Source organism: Bacillus rossius, chromosome 11 (genome assembly GCF_032445375.1).
Source record: "Bacillus rossius redtenbacheri isolate Brsri chromosome 11, Brsri_v3, whole genome shotgun sequence".
NCBI lineage: Eukaryota > Metazoa > Arthropoda > Insecta > Phasmatodea > Bacillidae > Bacillus > Bacillus rossius.
Genome location: NC_086338.1, coordinates 24,353,950 through 24,368,840, shown reverse-complemented (window position 1 = coordinate 24,368,840; position 14,891 = coordinate 24,353,950). Strand labels below are relative to the sequence as shown.

At 36.0% G+C, this 14,891-nt stretch overlaps 1 protein-coding gene across 3 annotated transcripts in view; it reads right to left on the bottom strand.

Moving 5' to 3' along the window:
* Positions 1–667: 667 nt before the first annotated feature.
* The window catches only part of LOC134536696 (ELAV-like protein 4), a 73,851-nt gene continuing 59,627 nt past the window's right edge, over positions 668–14,891 (bottom strand). For all 3 annotated transcript variants that reach the window (XM_063376560.1, XM_063376559.1, XM_063376558.1), the window contains one exon: positions 668–7,893. In XM_063376560.1, the coding sequence (XP_063232630.1) occupies positions 7,578–7,893 (316 nt within the window). In that variant the 3' untranslated portion in view covers positions 668–7,577. The remainder of the gene's footprint in view (positions 7,894–14,891) is intronic.

Below are 14,891 nucleotides of genomic sequence, written 5' to 3'. Positions count from 1 at the left end.
GTATTCAAAATCCAATTGAATACAAATAATAAACTATTCATTTTGGTATTGGAAAATTATAATATTTGCACAGGCCTACTTTTAAGATAAAACATTTTTATCGAACAAAATAACATTATTTACTAAATAAAAAGGTTAACAATCAGTAATTCACCACTTAGATTAATGTTTATAAATCTAAACTGTCCCAGCAAATTATTTTTTGCAGTGCTGTGCATGTTGATTAATTAGGACTGGAGCTACAAAGACATTACCAAATTTTAAGTAATTTCCACTTGAAACCAAATTTTAATGTCATTCCATTTAGCTACCCAAATTCTTTGAAAGACAGTCAAACTTACTTATTATACGAAACATAAAAGAGGTATCTGTTGTAAAAAGTGTTTTAGTATGTGTAAAAAAAAATTCTGCAGTTGATAAAATATGAAAATATAGCTAATAAAATTAAAAAATTTAATTTTCATATATTCACAAATATTTGCAACTATTCTATTCATACTCAATGAGTTGAGTCCTGTGGCAGACCCCGACGAAACACCGTAGAACCCCAGTTTCCTTCTAGAAGTCACATTGTGGTGCGAAGGTAGAATGCCATGTGCTGCTACACTACATGCAGGAATTGGGTAAACATGTTCTGTATGGAAGGCAACAAACACTAACACAAGCCTATCAATAGCTCTCTTTATTCTTTTGTTATTCACATTGCTATGAAATGATTTCTATTGAACACACAACAATACGGCCTACCATAAGCTAATTGCCACCTTGTTGGTTGGTCTACTAAATGGAAACAGTACTAAATAAATACTGGCAAGTGCCAATCGGAACAGCAATACACAGATCTGAAACATTCAGTCTTAACAACACTGAGACACAAACTCTACACAACACAACATATAGCAATTATGTATTATAAAAGCATCAATCACAAACAATGCAGACAGCAAACTAACTTTATAAATTACTATTTTTAAATATTTTTGTATTATTCAATACCATATGTGAAAAGAAGCCCACTCACACGATACAATAACTTTAAGTCAATAACATTTCTTTGATCTTCCACAAGAGACCGATCATTGATTGGATCAGGACACCTCTGCACATATTGGCATATCGGCCTCTGTATTGTGGAGAGCCCAGCACGGAGCAGCCCGCAATGAGTGGCTGGGTCTGGCCACAATGCCCACCAAGTGCTGATGGAATGTGAAGTCGACAAGGCTTCAAGACAAGTTATATCCGGCAAGGATAAGAAGCTTTACTCTGCATAAAATAGTTTGTGGTTGGAAGGTTTGCCACTTTGAGCTGATACAATAATTAAACAATACAATAAGCATTTGATACAGCAAACTGCACCTCTGTAATACAGTAAAGTTTCAGCTGAGTGACTTTCATGGGACTGAGAAAAAATGTCAAAATCTGAAAGAGTTTTTCTATGAAAACTTCCACTTGTATTTTCCTGTAAAAACTTCAAACAATATTTGTATTTCTCTAATTCATAAAGTAATTTTATCACTAAAAACAATAAAGTATAAAATAATGAGTTTTTAATAGCTTAATTAAAAGAGAATAGTATGTTGACAATGTGTAAATTGTATTGAAATCATACGTAGAAAATGTTGGCTGGCATCATGACCGTGAAATATTCATAGTTGAAAAGCATTATTCTGGGAAATTCCTCAATCTTGTACTACAAGGGTATGGAAAACCACACAAAGAATTACCTTTGCTGCAAGAAATAGGACATTTTTGAAGTGCAAATTGTTGAAACAGTAACCTGAACAATCAAAACAAACAGACATCTATACACAGAGGCACTAGGTGCCAGGACAACCAAGAGACAGTACATATGGAACCACAGACTACAAGTCAAGATCATTTATTAGCAGTGAGGGTAGAAACAAACTACCTTTCTCGCAGCAACACCATGTAATGCCAGTTGTCATGCAACATCACACACACGCAGCTAACAGCTCTCGTCACAACACTAGGGAGACCTCTTTCCCTACAACCACCACACTCATTGCTTAAAACGCACTCTCACATCCACGGCCATAACTCGCATCTTACTGACAGAAGAAATACACAACTCGGCATGTACCCACCATCAGTGAAAATACTTCATACATTTACCACTGCCAACACTGTCACTTCCACAATATTTGTAGTTGTATTAAGTAGGTAGGTATGTTGTATTTCGTTGGACAATGAAGGGTACAAAATAATAATTTTTTAGTACCTTAATTCAAAGAGAACAGTACGTTGACAATGTGTAATTTGTATTGTAATCATACGTAGGAAATGTTGGGTGGCATCATGCCTTGCACCGGTGAGTGCGTCTACAAGGTCGTCCCACCTGCTGTCACAAGAACATATTCACCATGCGACTACAAGCGCAGACTTCTGGCTCAGCAGCATGCTTTAAGACCCAAGATAAAAATATCTCAGTTTTCAAAGTCAGAATCATGTACAAACCACTACACAATATTGTATAGTTTAAACAATAATCTAAATATTAAAGTAGAGTTCTGTTACAGTAAAATTTCTGTTTAAGAAATTTTCTTGATTGCTAAGTAATCCTCAATCGAAGCCCAAAACTATTTTTCAGTAGTATTAGTTTTCTTTGGCATCCACAGGTTCAGAAGTTACAGGGTTTCAATGCGATAGTTATGTGTCCTAGAACAACTATAAAATTAGTTACATACATTATTTGAAGTTTGTAGTATAGAATAAATAGGCTCTACATCCTAAATCACAAACCAACCAATGACAAAGTTTTATAAAACATAAAACGACGTTTCAGCCCAAATAATCCAGGAACAATTTCACAACAGGTTAAACAGGATGCTTTGATTTTGCAACACCACACAGTAAAAACTAAAATGTAGCTAAATAATTAAAAATTTAACAACATGTAGTAATTTCAATTTTAATTATGGTGGTTTTAGGTAGTTATTAAAATAAAAAATTTATAAACAGTCGCCATGCCCAGCAAGATGCACGTCTGAGAGAATGAAGGCTTACCTTCCAACACAACATCATGGCTGAATTGCAATGACATCGCTGTTTTCCAAACGGAGGCACTTACTGCCCGCAGAATGGACTACGAGGAAGGAGCGTGTGGATGAACGCACGGGTGTGAACCACTCCGCTGCTGTGTGCGCAGCCGACACGCAACAGTCATCATCGGTCCCAAGTACCGCGGACCAAACTCAAACTGAGATGTTCTGTCCAACAGAACTACGACATGATTCAAACATTTACTTCATTCTTTCGTTAGTTACATAATGAACCAAGTGTACAGCAACTAAAATACGACACTTTCCCCAACTACAAGTGCCAATGTACGGAACATCACACCGGCACTGCCCCAAGGTAACAGTGGTATCGACAGAGAAACACAGTCATAAACTCGCAACTGGTAGCGGAGGAGTGGTACCATGTGCAACACATCCTGTCAGCACACTAGCAAATATCACAGGAAAGAAATATATTCAAATCCATGGAAAAAATTTATCAAATTAATTGTTTTAACTTTACCTGAACTGCAATAGGCAAAAACCCTCTAGATAAACAAAACACGGAATCCTTTAAAAACAAACATGTAGAAACTCTAGCACAATAATCAGTGTTATCAGAAAATTAAACTTAACTACTTGAATCTGAGTGCCACTTATTTAAGGCACACTGCTATACAAGTCTCAGTGCTGAACGATCAAAGCTCAGTTGTGTTTCGGTACAGCAGCAACACAACCACAAACTTAGAGCAAGTGTGAGCCACAGCCAGTCACAGCATCACCTACCTCACGCTATAGTGCACACCACACACGGGCGGGAACTAGAGCCCAACTCCACTATCTATGACTGGTCTACCTGGCCACTCACTAAGCACTGTAACCGACTGCTATGCTGAGCCTAATACCAACTACTTGCTTTGTGTGCATTAAAAATGCACATAACACGTCATCAGCATTCCAATATATGTGAAGCCTGATCCAAAAAACAAATCTTGCACAAGCAATTACATCCTTCGCTCAGAAATAACAGAACTGTGTATTTAAAATGCATAAGAAACTGAATAATACATTCATTACTTAAAAAATAAAAGTAATATGCAGATGTGAGGCTTCATTCCTAAAACAGATTTTCTGTAGTTGAGCAGCTGTCAACTGCCATATTTAATATTCTGTTGGGCTGTGAAACCAGTCTACGATACAAGGGTTGAAGATGCTGCACGGAGCCTTCGCCGTGGCAAACATCACGACATTCTCGGCAACTGTCGTCGATTTCCTGTGTAGCAGCAGGAGACACTCCCACGGGACTGACTACACAGGAATAACAGGATTCGTCCGAGGAACCAGCCCCTCCCCAGCCACAACACAACTGCTTTCACAGCAACTAGCACTTGCAATGTTTCGTCAATGTCCTCCTTTCCCTTGAGATGAATACATGAATATGGTTTTACCAGTTAGTAAAACTGGCTACCAAACATTCTATTATACTATGAATCAAGATCAAGGTTAACCATTTTTGTTACATTATTTTTCTTAATAATTTATTAAGTTCTTACTAATTTCTGTTCTTGAAGAGATTTAAAACAAAAATTTATTTGATAACAGGGCGACCAATCTTTTGAAACAGCTTTATTCCAGAATTTTTTTAAGGTTTTTCTAAGAAATGTCATTAAATGTTACTACATGAATAACATAGCTCACTATGTTGGTTGCATTAAACCTAATAAAACCAAAAAATCATTCAATATTAAATATCAACCATTTAATATGAATCCTTTTATATTAAATTATTTCTTCACATAATATTTAATATTACGTGAAATAAAAATAAATTAACATATTTCTGTAAGACTATATTCCTGTGATAAAATTTATTTTACTCAACATAATTTATTATCTCTTGTATGTTGTTCGAACTATTAGAGTAGCAATGCACAGAAATTTTTTTTAGTAAAAGACAGCATTAGTATAAATAATACAGCAAAGCATAAGGGAACAACTAACAGCTGCCAGGGATAAAAACAGTTTACACATGACAATAATATTAATATACACCATTAAAATTCTCCCCCGTATTTTTGTTGATGAGCACTATAAAACATGTTCTAAGCTTTAAATTCTTCAAACAGAGCCTTTCCTAATAACAGTAATCGGCATGTTATGAATGAAGTTACAAACATGCCCATCCTATTTTTTTTTAACTATTTGCTACCAGAATATCACTTTAATACCTGCTGTAAAACCAATATATCAAAAATGTATTGAAAGGGTATTAGCTTTATAAACAGATCTACATTGTTTTATCAGGGTACTCCAAAAAAACCTTAATTAGTATAAAGACAGACACTTAACGAGACTAAAGAAACATGGCACCATTCACTAGTCTAGTATTTCCATGTTCATCATTTTCTTTTGGTTTCATTCTGCAACTGAGATCGTCTAGTCTTTCACATGTCAAATAATTTAATAATTTTTCAATTGGTGCTTGTTTATTATTACAGCTGGTGAAAATCTTCAGAAATGAAAGTAAAAAAAAAAGAGAGAAAATAAGAAACCGAGCGGCAGGCTTGTTGCCCTTCCCACCAATCCTCTGAAACCCTTTGTTGTCGTATCAGACACTTCGTGTATCAGAGCCGCTGGAGAAACATCTTGCCTGATGGTTTTCAAAATTCCAAGGGTTTGTCACTGATTTCCCAGCACCAAAAAATGCATGCCTAATTCAAGGCTTCCCGATTTTCGGTGAGGTGGCCATCCTGGATAAGTTATTTTGGACAAAGAATAGTTTGGATGATGCAGGAATTTATGTTATTTTAAGGCTAAGTAAGACTGTTTCAACCAATAACCACACAATTTTATCAAAAATAAAAAGTTCAATTTGATTAAGTTATTTAAATAGATGAGTTAACTGTGATTTATGGCAAATGGTTAAAATTCTCAATAAACTTTTGTATGCAATGCATAATTTTTGAAGATACTGAAGACTGTTTAATTGGTTCTTAGATAACACACTAGTAGCTGGTCGACTAACTACACAAAATATGTTTATAGTCATAATATTTTTAAATGACTAAAATAAATAACTTCAAAGAAAAAAAATAATTTCAAAGTATTTGATAAAATTGGGTGAATAGTTAAAAGCCTGATAAATGTCTCACAAGACCAAAATCCCACATTTATTTCATACCATGCCAATTTCTCAGGTTATTGGAGAATATGCAATAAGCCTGTCACTTTAAAAGCTGTAAAATTCTCACATAAGCTTTAATTGTTCCTTTTGAGAATAAGCTAAAACATTAAGCCTCAGTTTTATGTTTATTTTTAATAATGATCGCAACGACTACATTGCCAGGAACTTACGTAGCTCTGATATTGAAAATGTTCTTACATCCACTAGTGTTGCTGACCTAAATGTAAGAAATGATTCACAAGATTTCCAAATATTATTTTGACATTATTTGTTGTCAAGTGACTCACTAGATATTAATGCTGTTTAAATGTGTCTTAAATTAAACAATAAAAAAAAATCATAATAAAACTTTGGGATGGATGTAAAAACACAATGTGTAAAATTATGAAGCTGAATTCTGAACAAAAAAAATTTCATGTTATCTTATCAGTGAAACATCACCACCACATTTTATGTTACGATTATGTTTCCTAAAGTTCCATCAAACTGTGAATGCATCAATGAGTTAGAGATGATCAGTCAAACACTGTTTCAGTAAACGATGTGTGCACGAGGTGTGTGATGTGGCAGGGACACCTGCTGGGGGAACAACACAACTCAGCGTGATATCTTACCTCCTAACCCGCAATCATGTACGTCTCGCTCTGTTACCATAACAACGTAACCTATTAACAATGTCCACTCCAGTTCCTGCACAGTTATGTGTTCATAGTACAAGCAATCTACACGTCACTCAGTAGAGCTTTACATAAAAACTGTTAAAAATACTTCAATGCTGCATTACTGCAAGCAATTATACTTTCTTGCAAGTATAAATGGACGATGAATACTGACAACACAGTAATTCATACAAATGCCAAAGAAAACCCGAGCTCAGCTCGAGACATTCTTAACAAACTAGCAGAAATTGACTAGAATTCAAAAACAGACACTCACTAACTTCTAGTATTTAACATTTAGGCGTTCTGATTGAGTACATAGCGTTGGAGTGTAGTTTAAAAAGGGCAAGACAACCCAGTCCTAGGTATGAACTTACGCGTGGCTTCAAGACACAACGTGAACATAGCGAGACCACGGCGCAGACAGATGGTCCACGCGATAGCAATGGGACAGCTGTCGCCCGCGCTCGTGAACACGGTGCTTTAACCCACCAACACCAACCGACAATAATCAAACACACAAACTCGGACTAAATGACAACACAAAGTAGAACAACAAATACCACACAAAACGTTTACAAACTACCAACACTGCACACTTTACCAGACAAAAATAATTCCAAAAGAAGTTAAACACTGGAACATAAAATGATCAAATAAAAAGGCTAAAAGAATGAATGAAAATGAAAAGGAAAATGCAGCTGTTTGAGAAGCGGCTCATGAGGCCTTGCTTTTGTTGGTCTTGAAGGAGACCTGCAGCACGCGATTGGCGAGACTGTAGCCGTTGAGGGACAGCACTGCCACCACCGCCTCGTCGTAGTTGGTCATGGTGACGAAGCCGAAGCCCTTGCACTTGCTGGTCTGCAGGTCGCGCACCACCTTCACGCTCTGCACGGCCCCGAACGGCCCAAACAGCTGCCACAGCACGCTGTCCTCCGTCTCGGGGGCCAGGTTGTACACGAAGATGCACCAGCCGGAGCCTCCGGCCGGCACGGCGGGACCCGGCACCAGATCCTCCGCCAGAGGCGAGTACCTGCCACACACCATCCATCCGCTTGACACATACCGCAACTGTACAGCTTTCAGCCATTGCAGTTGCCTTATTGGCCGATACTGTCATTGGCTGCTGCCCCAAGATATCCCCTGCCTACCAATACACAACTGTCTAACAGTGCATAAAAACACTTTCCTCTTCGAATAAGTCATTAACAGCAAGTGCCAGAACATTCAAAATTCAAGACCACATTTCTGAACTGTGCAATTTTCATTTGAAAAAATAACTAATTATCCTTCACACATTTTAAATAATTACTAAGCTGAGGAAAGAATAAATTAAGTATGGAACTACTTAAGACATGCTCAGAGTTTCTGGCTATTTTTATACCATCTGAATGTTAGATTTTTACCACATACAAAAAAATATTTATTAACGAAACTGTAATATCGCAGTCATGATTTGGTCAACATGATGTCCAAACGTACAGACAGTACATCTTATACTGAATAACATTGAAATCTGTTTGAAAAGAAGCCATTAATTGACTTACTTTCAGCAACAGACAGGACTTTCTGACGCTGTTTATTATGAAACCAAGCGACGGATCCACGGAACACTGCATGTAGGGGAATTTCAAAAGGTATAATATGCTTGCAATGACTCAGAAGACACAAACCGCAACTCAGCACAATCCACCGACACCAATACCAGCTGTGAAAATTATCCTAATTCCAATTTTCATCTTTAGGAGGGTTGCCCTCCCATCCCCCAATTGTAGGGGGCTTCCACAGAGCTGTACCACACTACCACACACTAGCCCATGGACACTTTTGAATGAACAAGCAAGGGGGCTCAACCACCCTCCCATTTCCCTGGGAAGAATTTAAATTACGAGCGAAACTTTTGTTCTTGAATAATGAGGATACACAACATTTATAAAAAAAATCAACAGCAAGCATATTATGGATGAAATATATTCTATATAAATTCAAAACAATATGACAATCAGCAAAAACTGGACTATGAAATGGCTTACCATGCTCTGCTAGACATGTAACCTACAGCCCGTGATGTTTCCTAAATCAGCAAAGCTAACACAACTGTACAATTAATACCCTCTTTTATCGCATAATCGTTGCACCAATATTTTAGGCCCTCAAAATTGGGATAAAAAAACTTCTCAAGTAAACGTCGCAGGTTGTTTTTGGTCCCGCTATTAGATACCGAGCGCTTGTTTAGGTATCTTTCCCATATAAAACGATGTATTTAAAAGTAGAAATCTAATATTTATTCCGACATTACCACTTATTTATTTAATTAACAGTAATACGAAGTTGTCTGATGTGTAAATTTGATTTTAAAGAGGTTTTTAAACGTTATTACCATTATCTGTTCGTTTGCGTCGTCGCGATGTACCATTTACAATAATGTACAAAGTGCTAGTTGGCATCATTCATGTTTGTTTAAGTTGCTTCCCGTATAGAGCGCGCACACGTAGTCGAATATCGATATCTCGCCGATTGCATGCAATGCGCGCTCTCTGTCAGGTGCCGAGATAACTATATTTGAAAAAGTGGAACTGCTCAGAGAACTGGACAAAGGGAAAAAAGCAGGTCACAGCTGCAAAGACTTATGGCATTGTCGCGATAACCGTCAGTACGATTGTTAAAGAACGAGCAAAAACTTAAAAATGTATGAAAAATCTTTGTTTGGTTGTGACTGCAAAAGACTTCCTTCCCAAGATCACCAAGGTCTGGAAGATGCTTTGAACAAATGGTTGAAAAAAGTACAATCAAAACATGTTCCAGTAACTAGCCCAATGTTACAAGCAACAGCAAAACAGTTTGCATTGCTTATGGACATAAAAGACTACCAAGCCAGTTCAGGGTGGTTGCACCGTTTTCGAGAACGACATGGTGTATCATGGAAGGTTGTGTGTGGGGAGGATAAAGATGCAGACACAGAGGCAGCAAACCAATGGAACAAAGAAAAGCATTTTTTAAGTCGTACTCATTAGACCATATTTTTAATGCTGATGAAACTGCCTTTTTTTTTTACAAGCTTCTGCCTAACAGGCCAATGGCATATAAAGGTGAAAAATGCACTGGAGGAAAAAAAAGCATATAAGGAAAGGTTGACTTTGTTGTTTTGTTGCAATGCCACAGGAACAAAAAAATAAGGGCATTAATCATTGGTAAACACAAGACACCCAGGTGCTTTAAGGGAGTTCCTGCGGATTATGCTATAAACACCCGTGCATGGATGACAAGAGAACTCTTCTTAAATTGGCTGGTGAAAACGGATAAGGATAAGAAATAAGAAGAAAATTTCTTGTTAATAGACAACTGCGCAGGACACAGTGTTGATGTTCGACTGGAAAACATCAAACTGATGTTTCTGCCACCGAACTGCACATCTCAGTTGCAGCCCCTTGATCAAGGTATCATTCAGAATGCCAAAGGTACATTATCGAAAACACCTTGTTGAGAGGTTGCTCATCAACATTAGGTTGAAAGTGCCCACCAACATCAATGTTCATCAGGGAATTGAGATGATCACAGGTGGATGGTAGAATGTTCAAAAAGATACTATTGCCAACTGCTGGAGAAAGTCTGGCATTGTAAACTGTAATGCTGACGAGCTCACTGCAACGTCACCAGACTAGGATGCAAGCCACGCTACAGCACAAACACGTGAAAGCAATAACATTGACCCTGAAGTATGGCAATAAGTGTCAGCCTCCATGCAGTTTGATGCTGTTTCATTCACAGACTATGTCTCTGTGGATAATGAAATAAAAACAACACCCGTGTTGACTGACAGGAACATCAGGAAATCTTTCTATAACATAGAACATTTTGTTCAACAGAGAGAGCATCATCCATATCAAAAATAACCTTAACAGATTTTTTTGAAAAATAAATAAACTTAAGTTATGCAGAAACACCAATATTAAAACTGATATCAGATCTTTGCCAAATGATAATGCTGTATCTTATAATAACGCTATTTTATCAATTTTCTCTTCGTAATTTTTTTTGTATTTTTCAGTACTCTGTACTTTCAGTACCGAGTACAAAAACTTAAGGTCCCTGTAAGTACTTAGTAATGATATCTACTGTAAATAAAGGTAATCAAGTAGCAAGGTTTATGAATAAAATAAATTAATTTAGTCAAGCATATTTTAGGGATAGGCCAATTAAATCCTTAAATACCATCAAATCTTTAGTATTCAAAGGATTCAACATTCAAGGAAAAAGATTCAAAGAAAAAAAAATCAAAGGAAATAAGAGTAAATTAAAAATTTTAACAATGATGACCTCTGTAGTTTACTAGGTTAATTCTTTTACTTCATACCTATCCTGTTACCATACCCCACAATATTGTAATTTGAACTTGTAACTATATAAATAAAATTACAATATGTATTGATTCTGGGAACTTAGTTTGTGAAACAACCATTTAAAGTATACAAGTTTCAACACAATAGTTAAAATTTTTATTTTAGCGCACATTATTTTATTTTCAAACCTTGACACCTAGATTCGGATTTTAGGGGTATATATAAGGCACTCTCTGGGATTCAATTTTAAGATTCAGATATGAGAACATTGGGATTTGACCCAGCACTAGTACATTTACACGATTTTACTATTTTATGTTTAAGTCTACTTGGAATCCCGAGATGTACAATCCCAGGCTGACCAATTATTAGCCTTTTATAGAATGTTTAAACAAATACTATAATTTCTGTTTGACCAAGAAAGTGACCAATTCTCTATTATACTGATTTGTGCCATTAGGCATTTTTTTCAGCATCATCATCATTTTTGTATTGAGGGTGCAACAGAGTGTAATTAAACATGTTGCACCATGATAGTGCTTATTGATCATGCTGAATCTACACCTATCACCTACCAAACCATGACCACTTCCTTAATAAGATAGAATATTGAAACCACAATTGTTGTAAATCTTAGTACCAAAATATTTTGTCTTAATTATTTTAAGTAACTAAAATCCTTAGCCCAAGGGGCGTATAAATTTACTTATTGCTCAGCTTACAGGAGCAAATGGGCAATTTATTTTAAAGGGAGTTTTCACTTGCGACAGAGCACAGAACCTAACTGCCTGCACCAGGCCTAAGTGGAACTCATGACCATCTCATTCTTATCTAGAATATTCTAGAAATTCTAAGGAATAAAAAAAAATTCAAAACATTTTAGCAACATTAGATAAATCTGCAAGCAATGTGCAACAGAATAAATATATGTGTGTGTGTGTGGGGGGGGGGGGGGGGGGGGTGTTAGGGATGGGGCAACCGAATCCAATATCCGCCGAATCCTAGGGATTCGAAGCTTCGGCAGGTCTGATATAGGATTCGTCAAACGATTCGGTTTTTTACTATTTACGGGGGAAAAAATACAGTAAAACTCACTTACGAGGTCCCGCATGGTAGGTTTTTCCGTATAAAGCGTTTAAATTGCCCGAGGTCTCATCATTTACGCCATTAAATGTGTGATATAAAGTCAGTTAAAATTTTTTCTGAAACTTCCTGTCTTAAATAATGGCGCACGTAAATATGAAGACCTTGAATATGAAGAAAAGACCAATGAACAACAACATACGAAGAAATATGGATGATGTACCATAACTACAGTACAAACCCAATAGTTATTTTAAGATAATTACCATAAAAAGAACAAGATTCTTTGTAGAATACCATAATTACTACAGAAGCATGATAGCTACCATATTTGCAATATACTTACCGTAACAACCGAGATGTATATTTACCGTGATAGTAATGTATTATTTATTTATGACATATTAAATTAAAGAACATTGTTGGAAAAAAAAAGGAAGTTAAACTTTGATATGTACGGTTGGCACATGTTGCTAAGAAATAATGTGATCTGAAAGAATGCAGTACTACTACGAAAAGTGAAAATGGTACTCGTGGATTTTTAGGTTACGGCAGTCTCTTTCGTTTTTCAGTAATATCGGCCGAAAATTAACAAGTGTACTGTATTGGAAGTCGTCAGAAATGACGATGCAACTAAATATTGGCAAAATCGGCTTCTTCACTACAGCTCTACATTTGATGACATGAGTAAACATATTTCAGACTTCAGGATGTTGAAAAAGACTTTAAATTCCATGTACATTTATTGTGTGTGTATGTTTCTTTTGCAAGTGTAAATTGAATTAAGTAAAATGCTTTTATTTTTATTACTTTCAATTGATTAAACTTTAATGACCAGTTACAGATATTTATGACACTAATTTTGAGATTAAGCAATTTTACTAAAGCATTCCAGCCACGCAGATTGCCAGCGAGAGACGCTTCTCTTCTGCTGGAAACACTATATCCAATCGTAGAACTAATTTATCTCCTGAACGTGCAGAACAAATTATTGTTCTGCATGATAGTTTAAGGAACAGAATTTAATACTCTGTGACAATCTCTCTCAGAATCATTGTGCTGAAAAGTGGAAATGTTGAAACAATGTGAATGTACATTTCAAACAACATGATTTTTGGTGCTAAGTTGCCTAAGTTTGTTGAAGCTCAGTAAGGACTCCAGAAAAATTGACAAGAATGAAATTTTTCCAAAGATTTGTTACATTTACACAAACATATACTTGGTTATGTTAGTTGGATGATATCAGTTACTAATGAACAATGGAAACAGGTAAGATTCAATGGAAAAAAATGTAATTTTTTTCTAGCAGTGCAAAATGTAAACACACACTGTAAATAGTTACCCAAAATTAATAAGCCCACTTCATTTTAATACTTTATTCAAACATTATACTAAGTTTAAGATATAAATAATTTCCCAAAAGTGTAACTGTATCACAAAAGCTCGAGCTCGGCTCGAAGTAAAATTCTTAGGCTCGCAGACCTCTAGTTATTTATAGAAAAAATCCTAACCGCTAATCTGTACTAAAACTGAAATTTCTCAAGAAAATTTTTTTGTCTTTATATACACTTATACCAGAAATGTACCAAACTACATGTGATAAAGTCAAGGAACTTTTAGTGCAAGCAGAATACATCTCACTTACATTAGATATGTGGACATCATCTGTTAAAAGATTCTGGTTTGGGTTCGAGATTCGGCAATTCCAGTCTAGGATTTGAGTTAGGATTCGAATTCGAGGAAATCAGGATTTGCCCCATCCCTAATATATATGTGTGTGTGTGTGTGTGTGTGTGTGTATGTATATATATAAAATCAATTTACAAATACAATAAAGGTTCTTTAAATATGCCTGTTCTGGCCATTCCAGATCATCAAAAATTGATATAGTTTTCACCGGAATACCAACCAATTTTAATAAGTACAGTAAAATTAAAACAAGTTGTAAAAATCTGCTCTATGGAATGAGCAATACTGTTTGGAAAGTCTACTGACATGATGTTACATCTGTGATTTGGATCTCTTCTTAAAAAATCATTACGGATATTAAGCAAACTTTTTTAAGTTCTGCAGAGTTACAATATTTGTTGGAGTCAAAATGTTTTATAAGAACGTATATATATTCTGTATCAATTCAAAAGCCTGTTTCCATAAACCATGGCTCATATCTCTATTCCACATCCTGAAACTGATCTTGTGGGTTCATAACACAATAATCTGTCCATCAGCCCTTGGCACACATCATAATCACTGGGAACATATGTGACGGGGTTTTTGGAACAGATTCCACCAATATTTTGACCATCACAAGCAAAGTTTGGATCTTGATCCGCATCTTCATCATTAGACAATAGTTTGAGCCAGCATCACTGTAGAATACCTTCTTTCGCCTGATCCTATACTAAGGCAGTTGCCAAATTGCATCTTCCACATCAAACTGTTTTCAGAAGTCTTTATACATCATAACCAGTGTCCCAAAATGCTTTGGAAAAAAAAAGTCTATAAAATTAAAAATTTTGAATCACAACTTGATCCATCTGCAGCCTCACTGGTAGGTAATCTGCATAAATATTGTCAGAAATCAAATCAGAAGGACAAGGATAAGCAG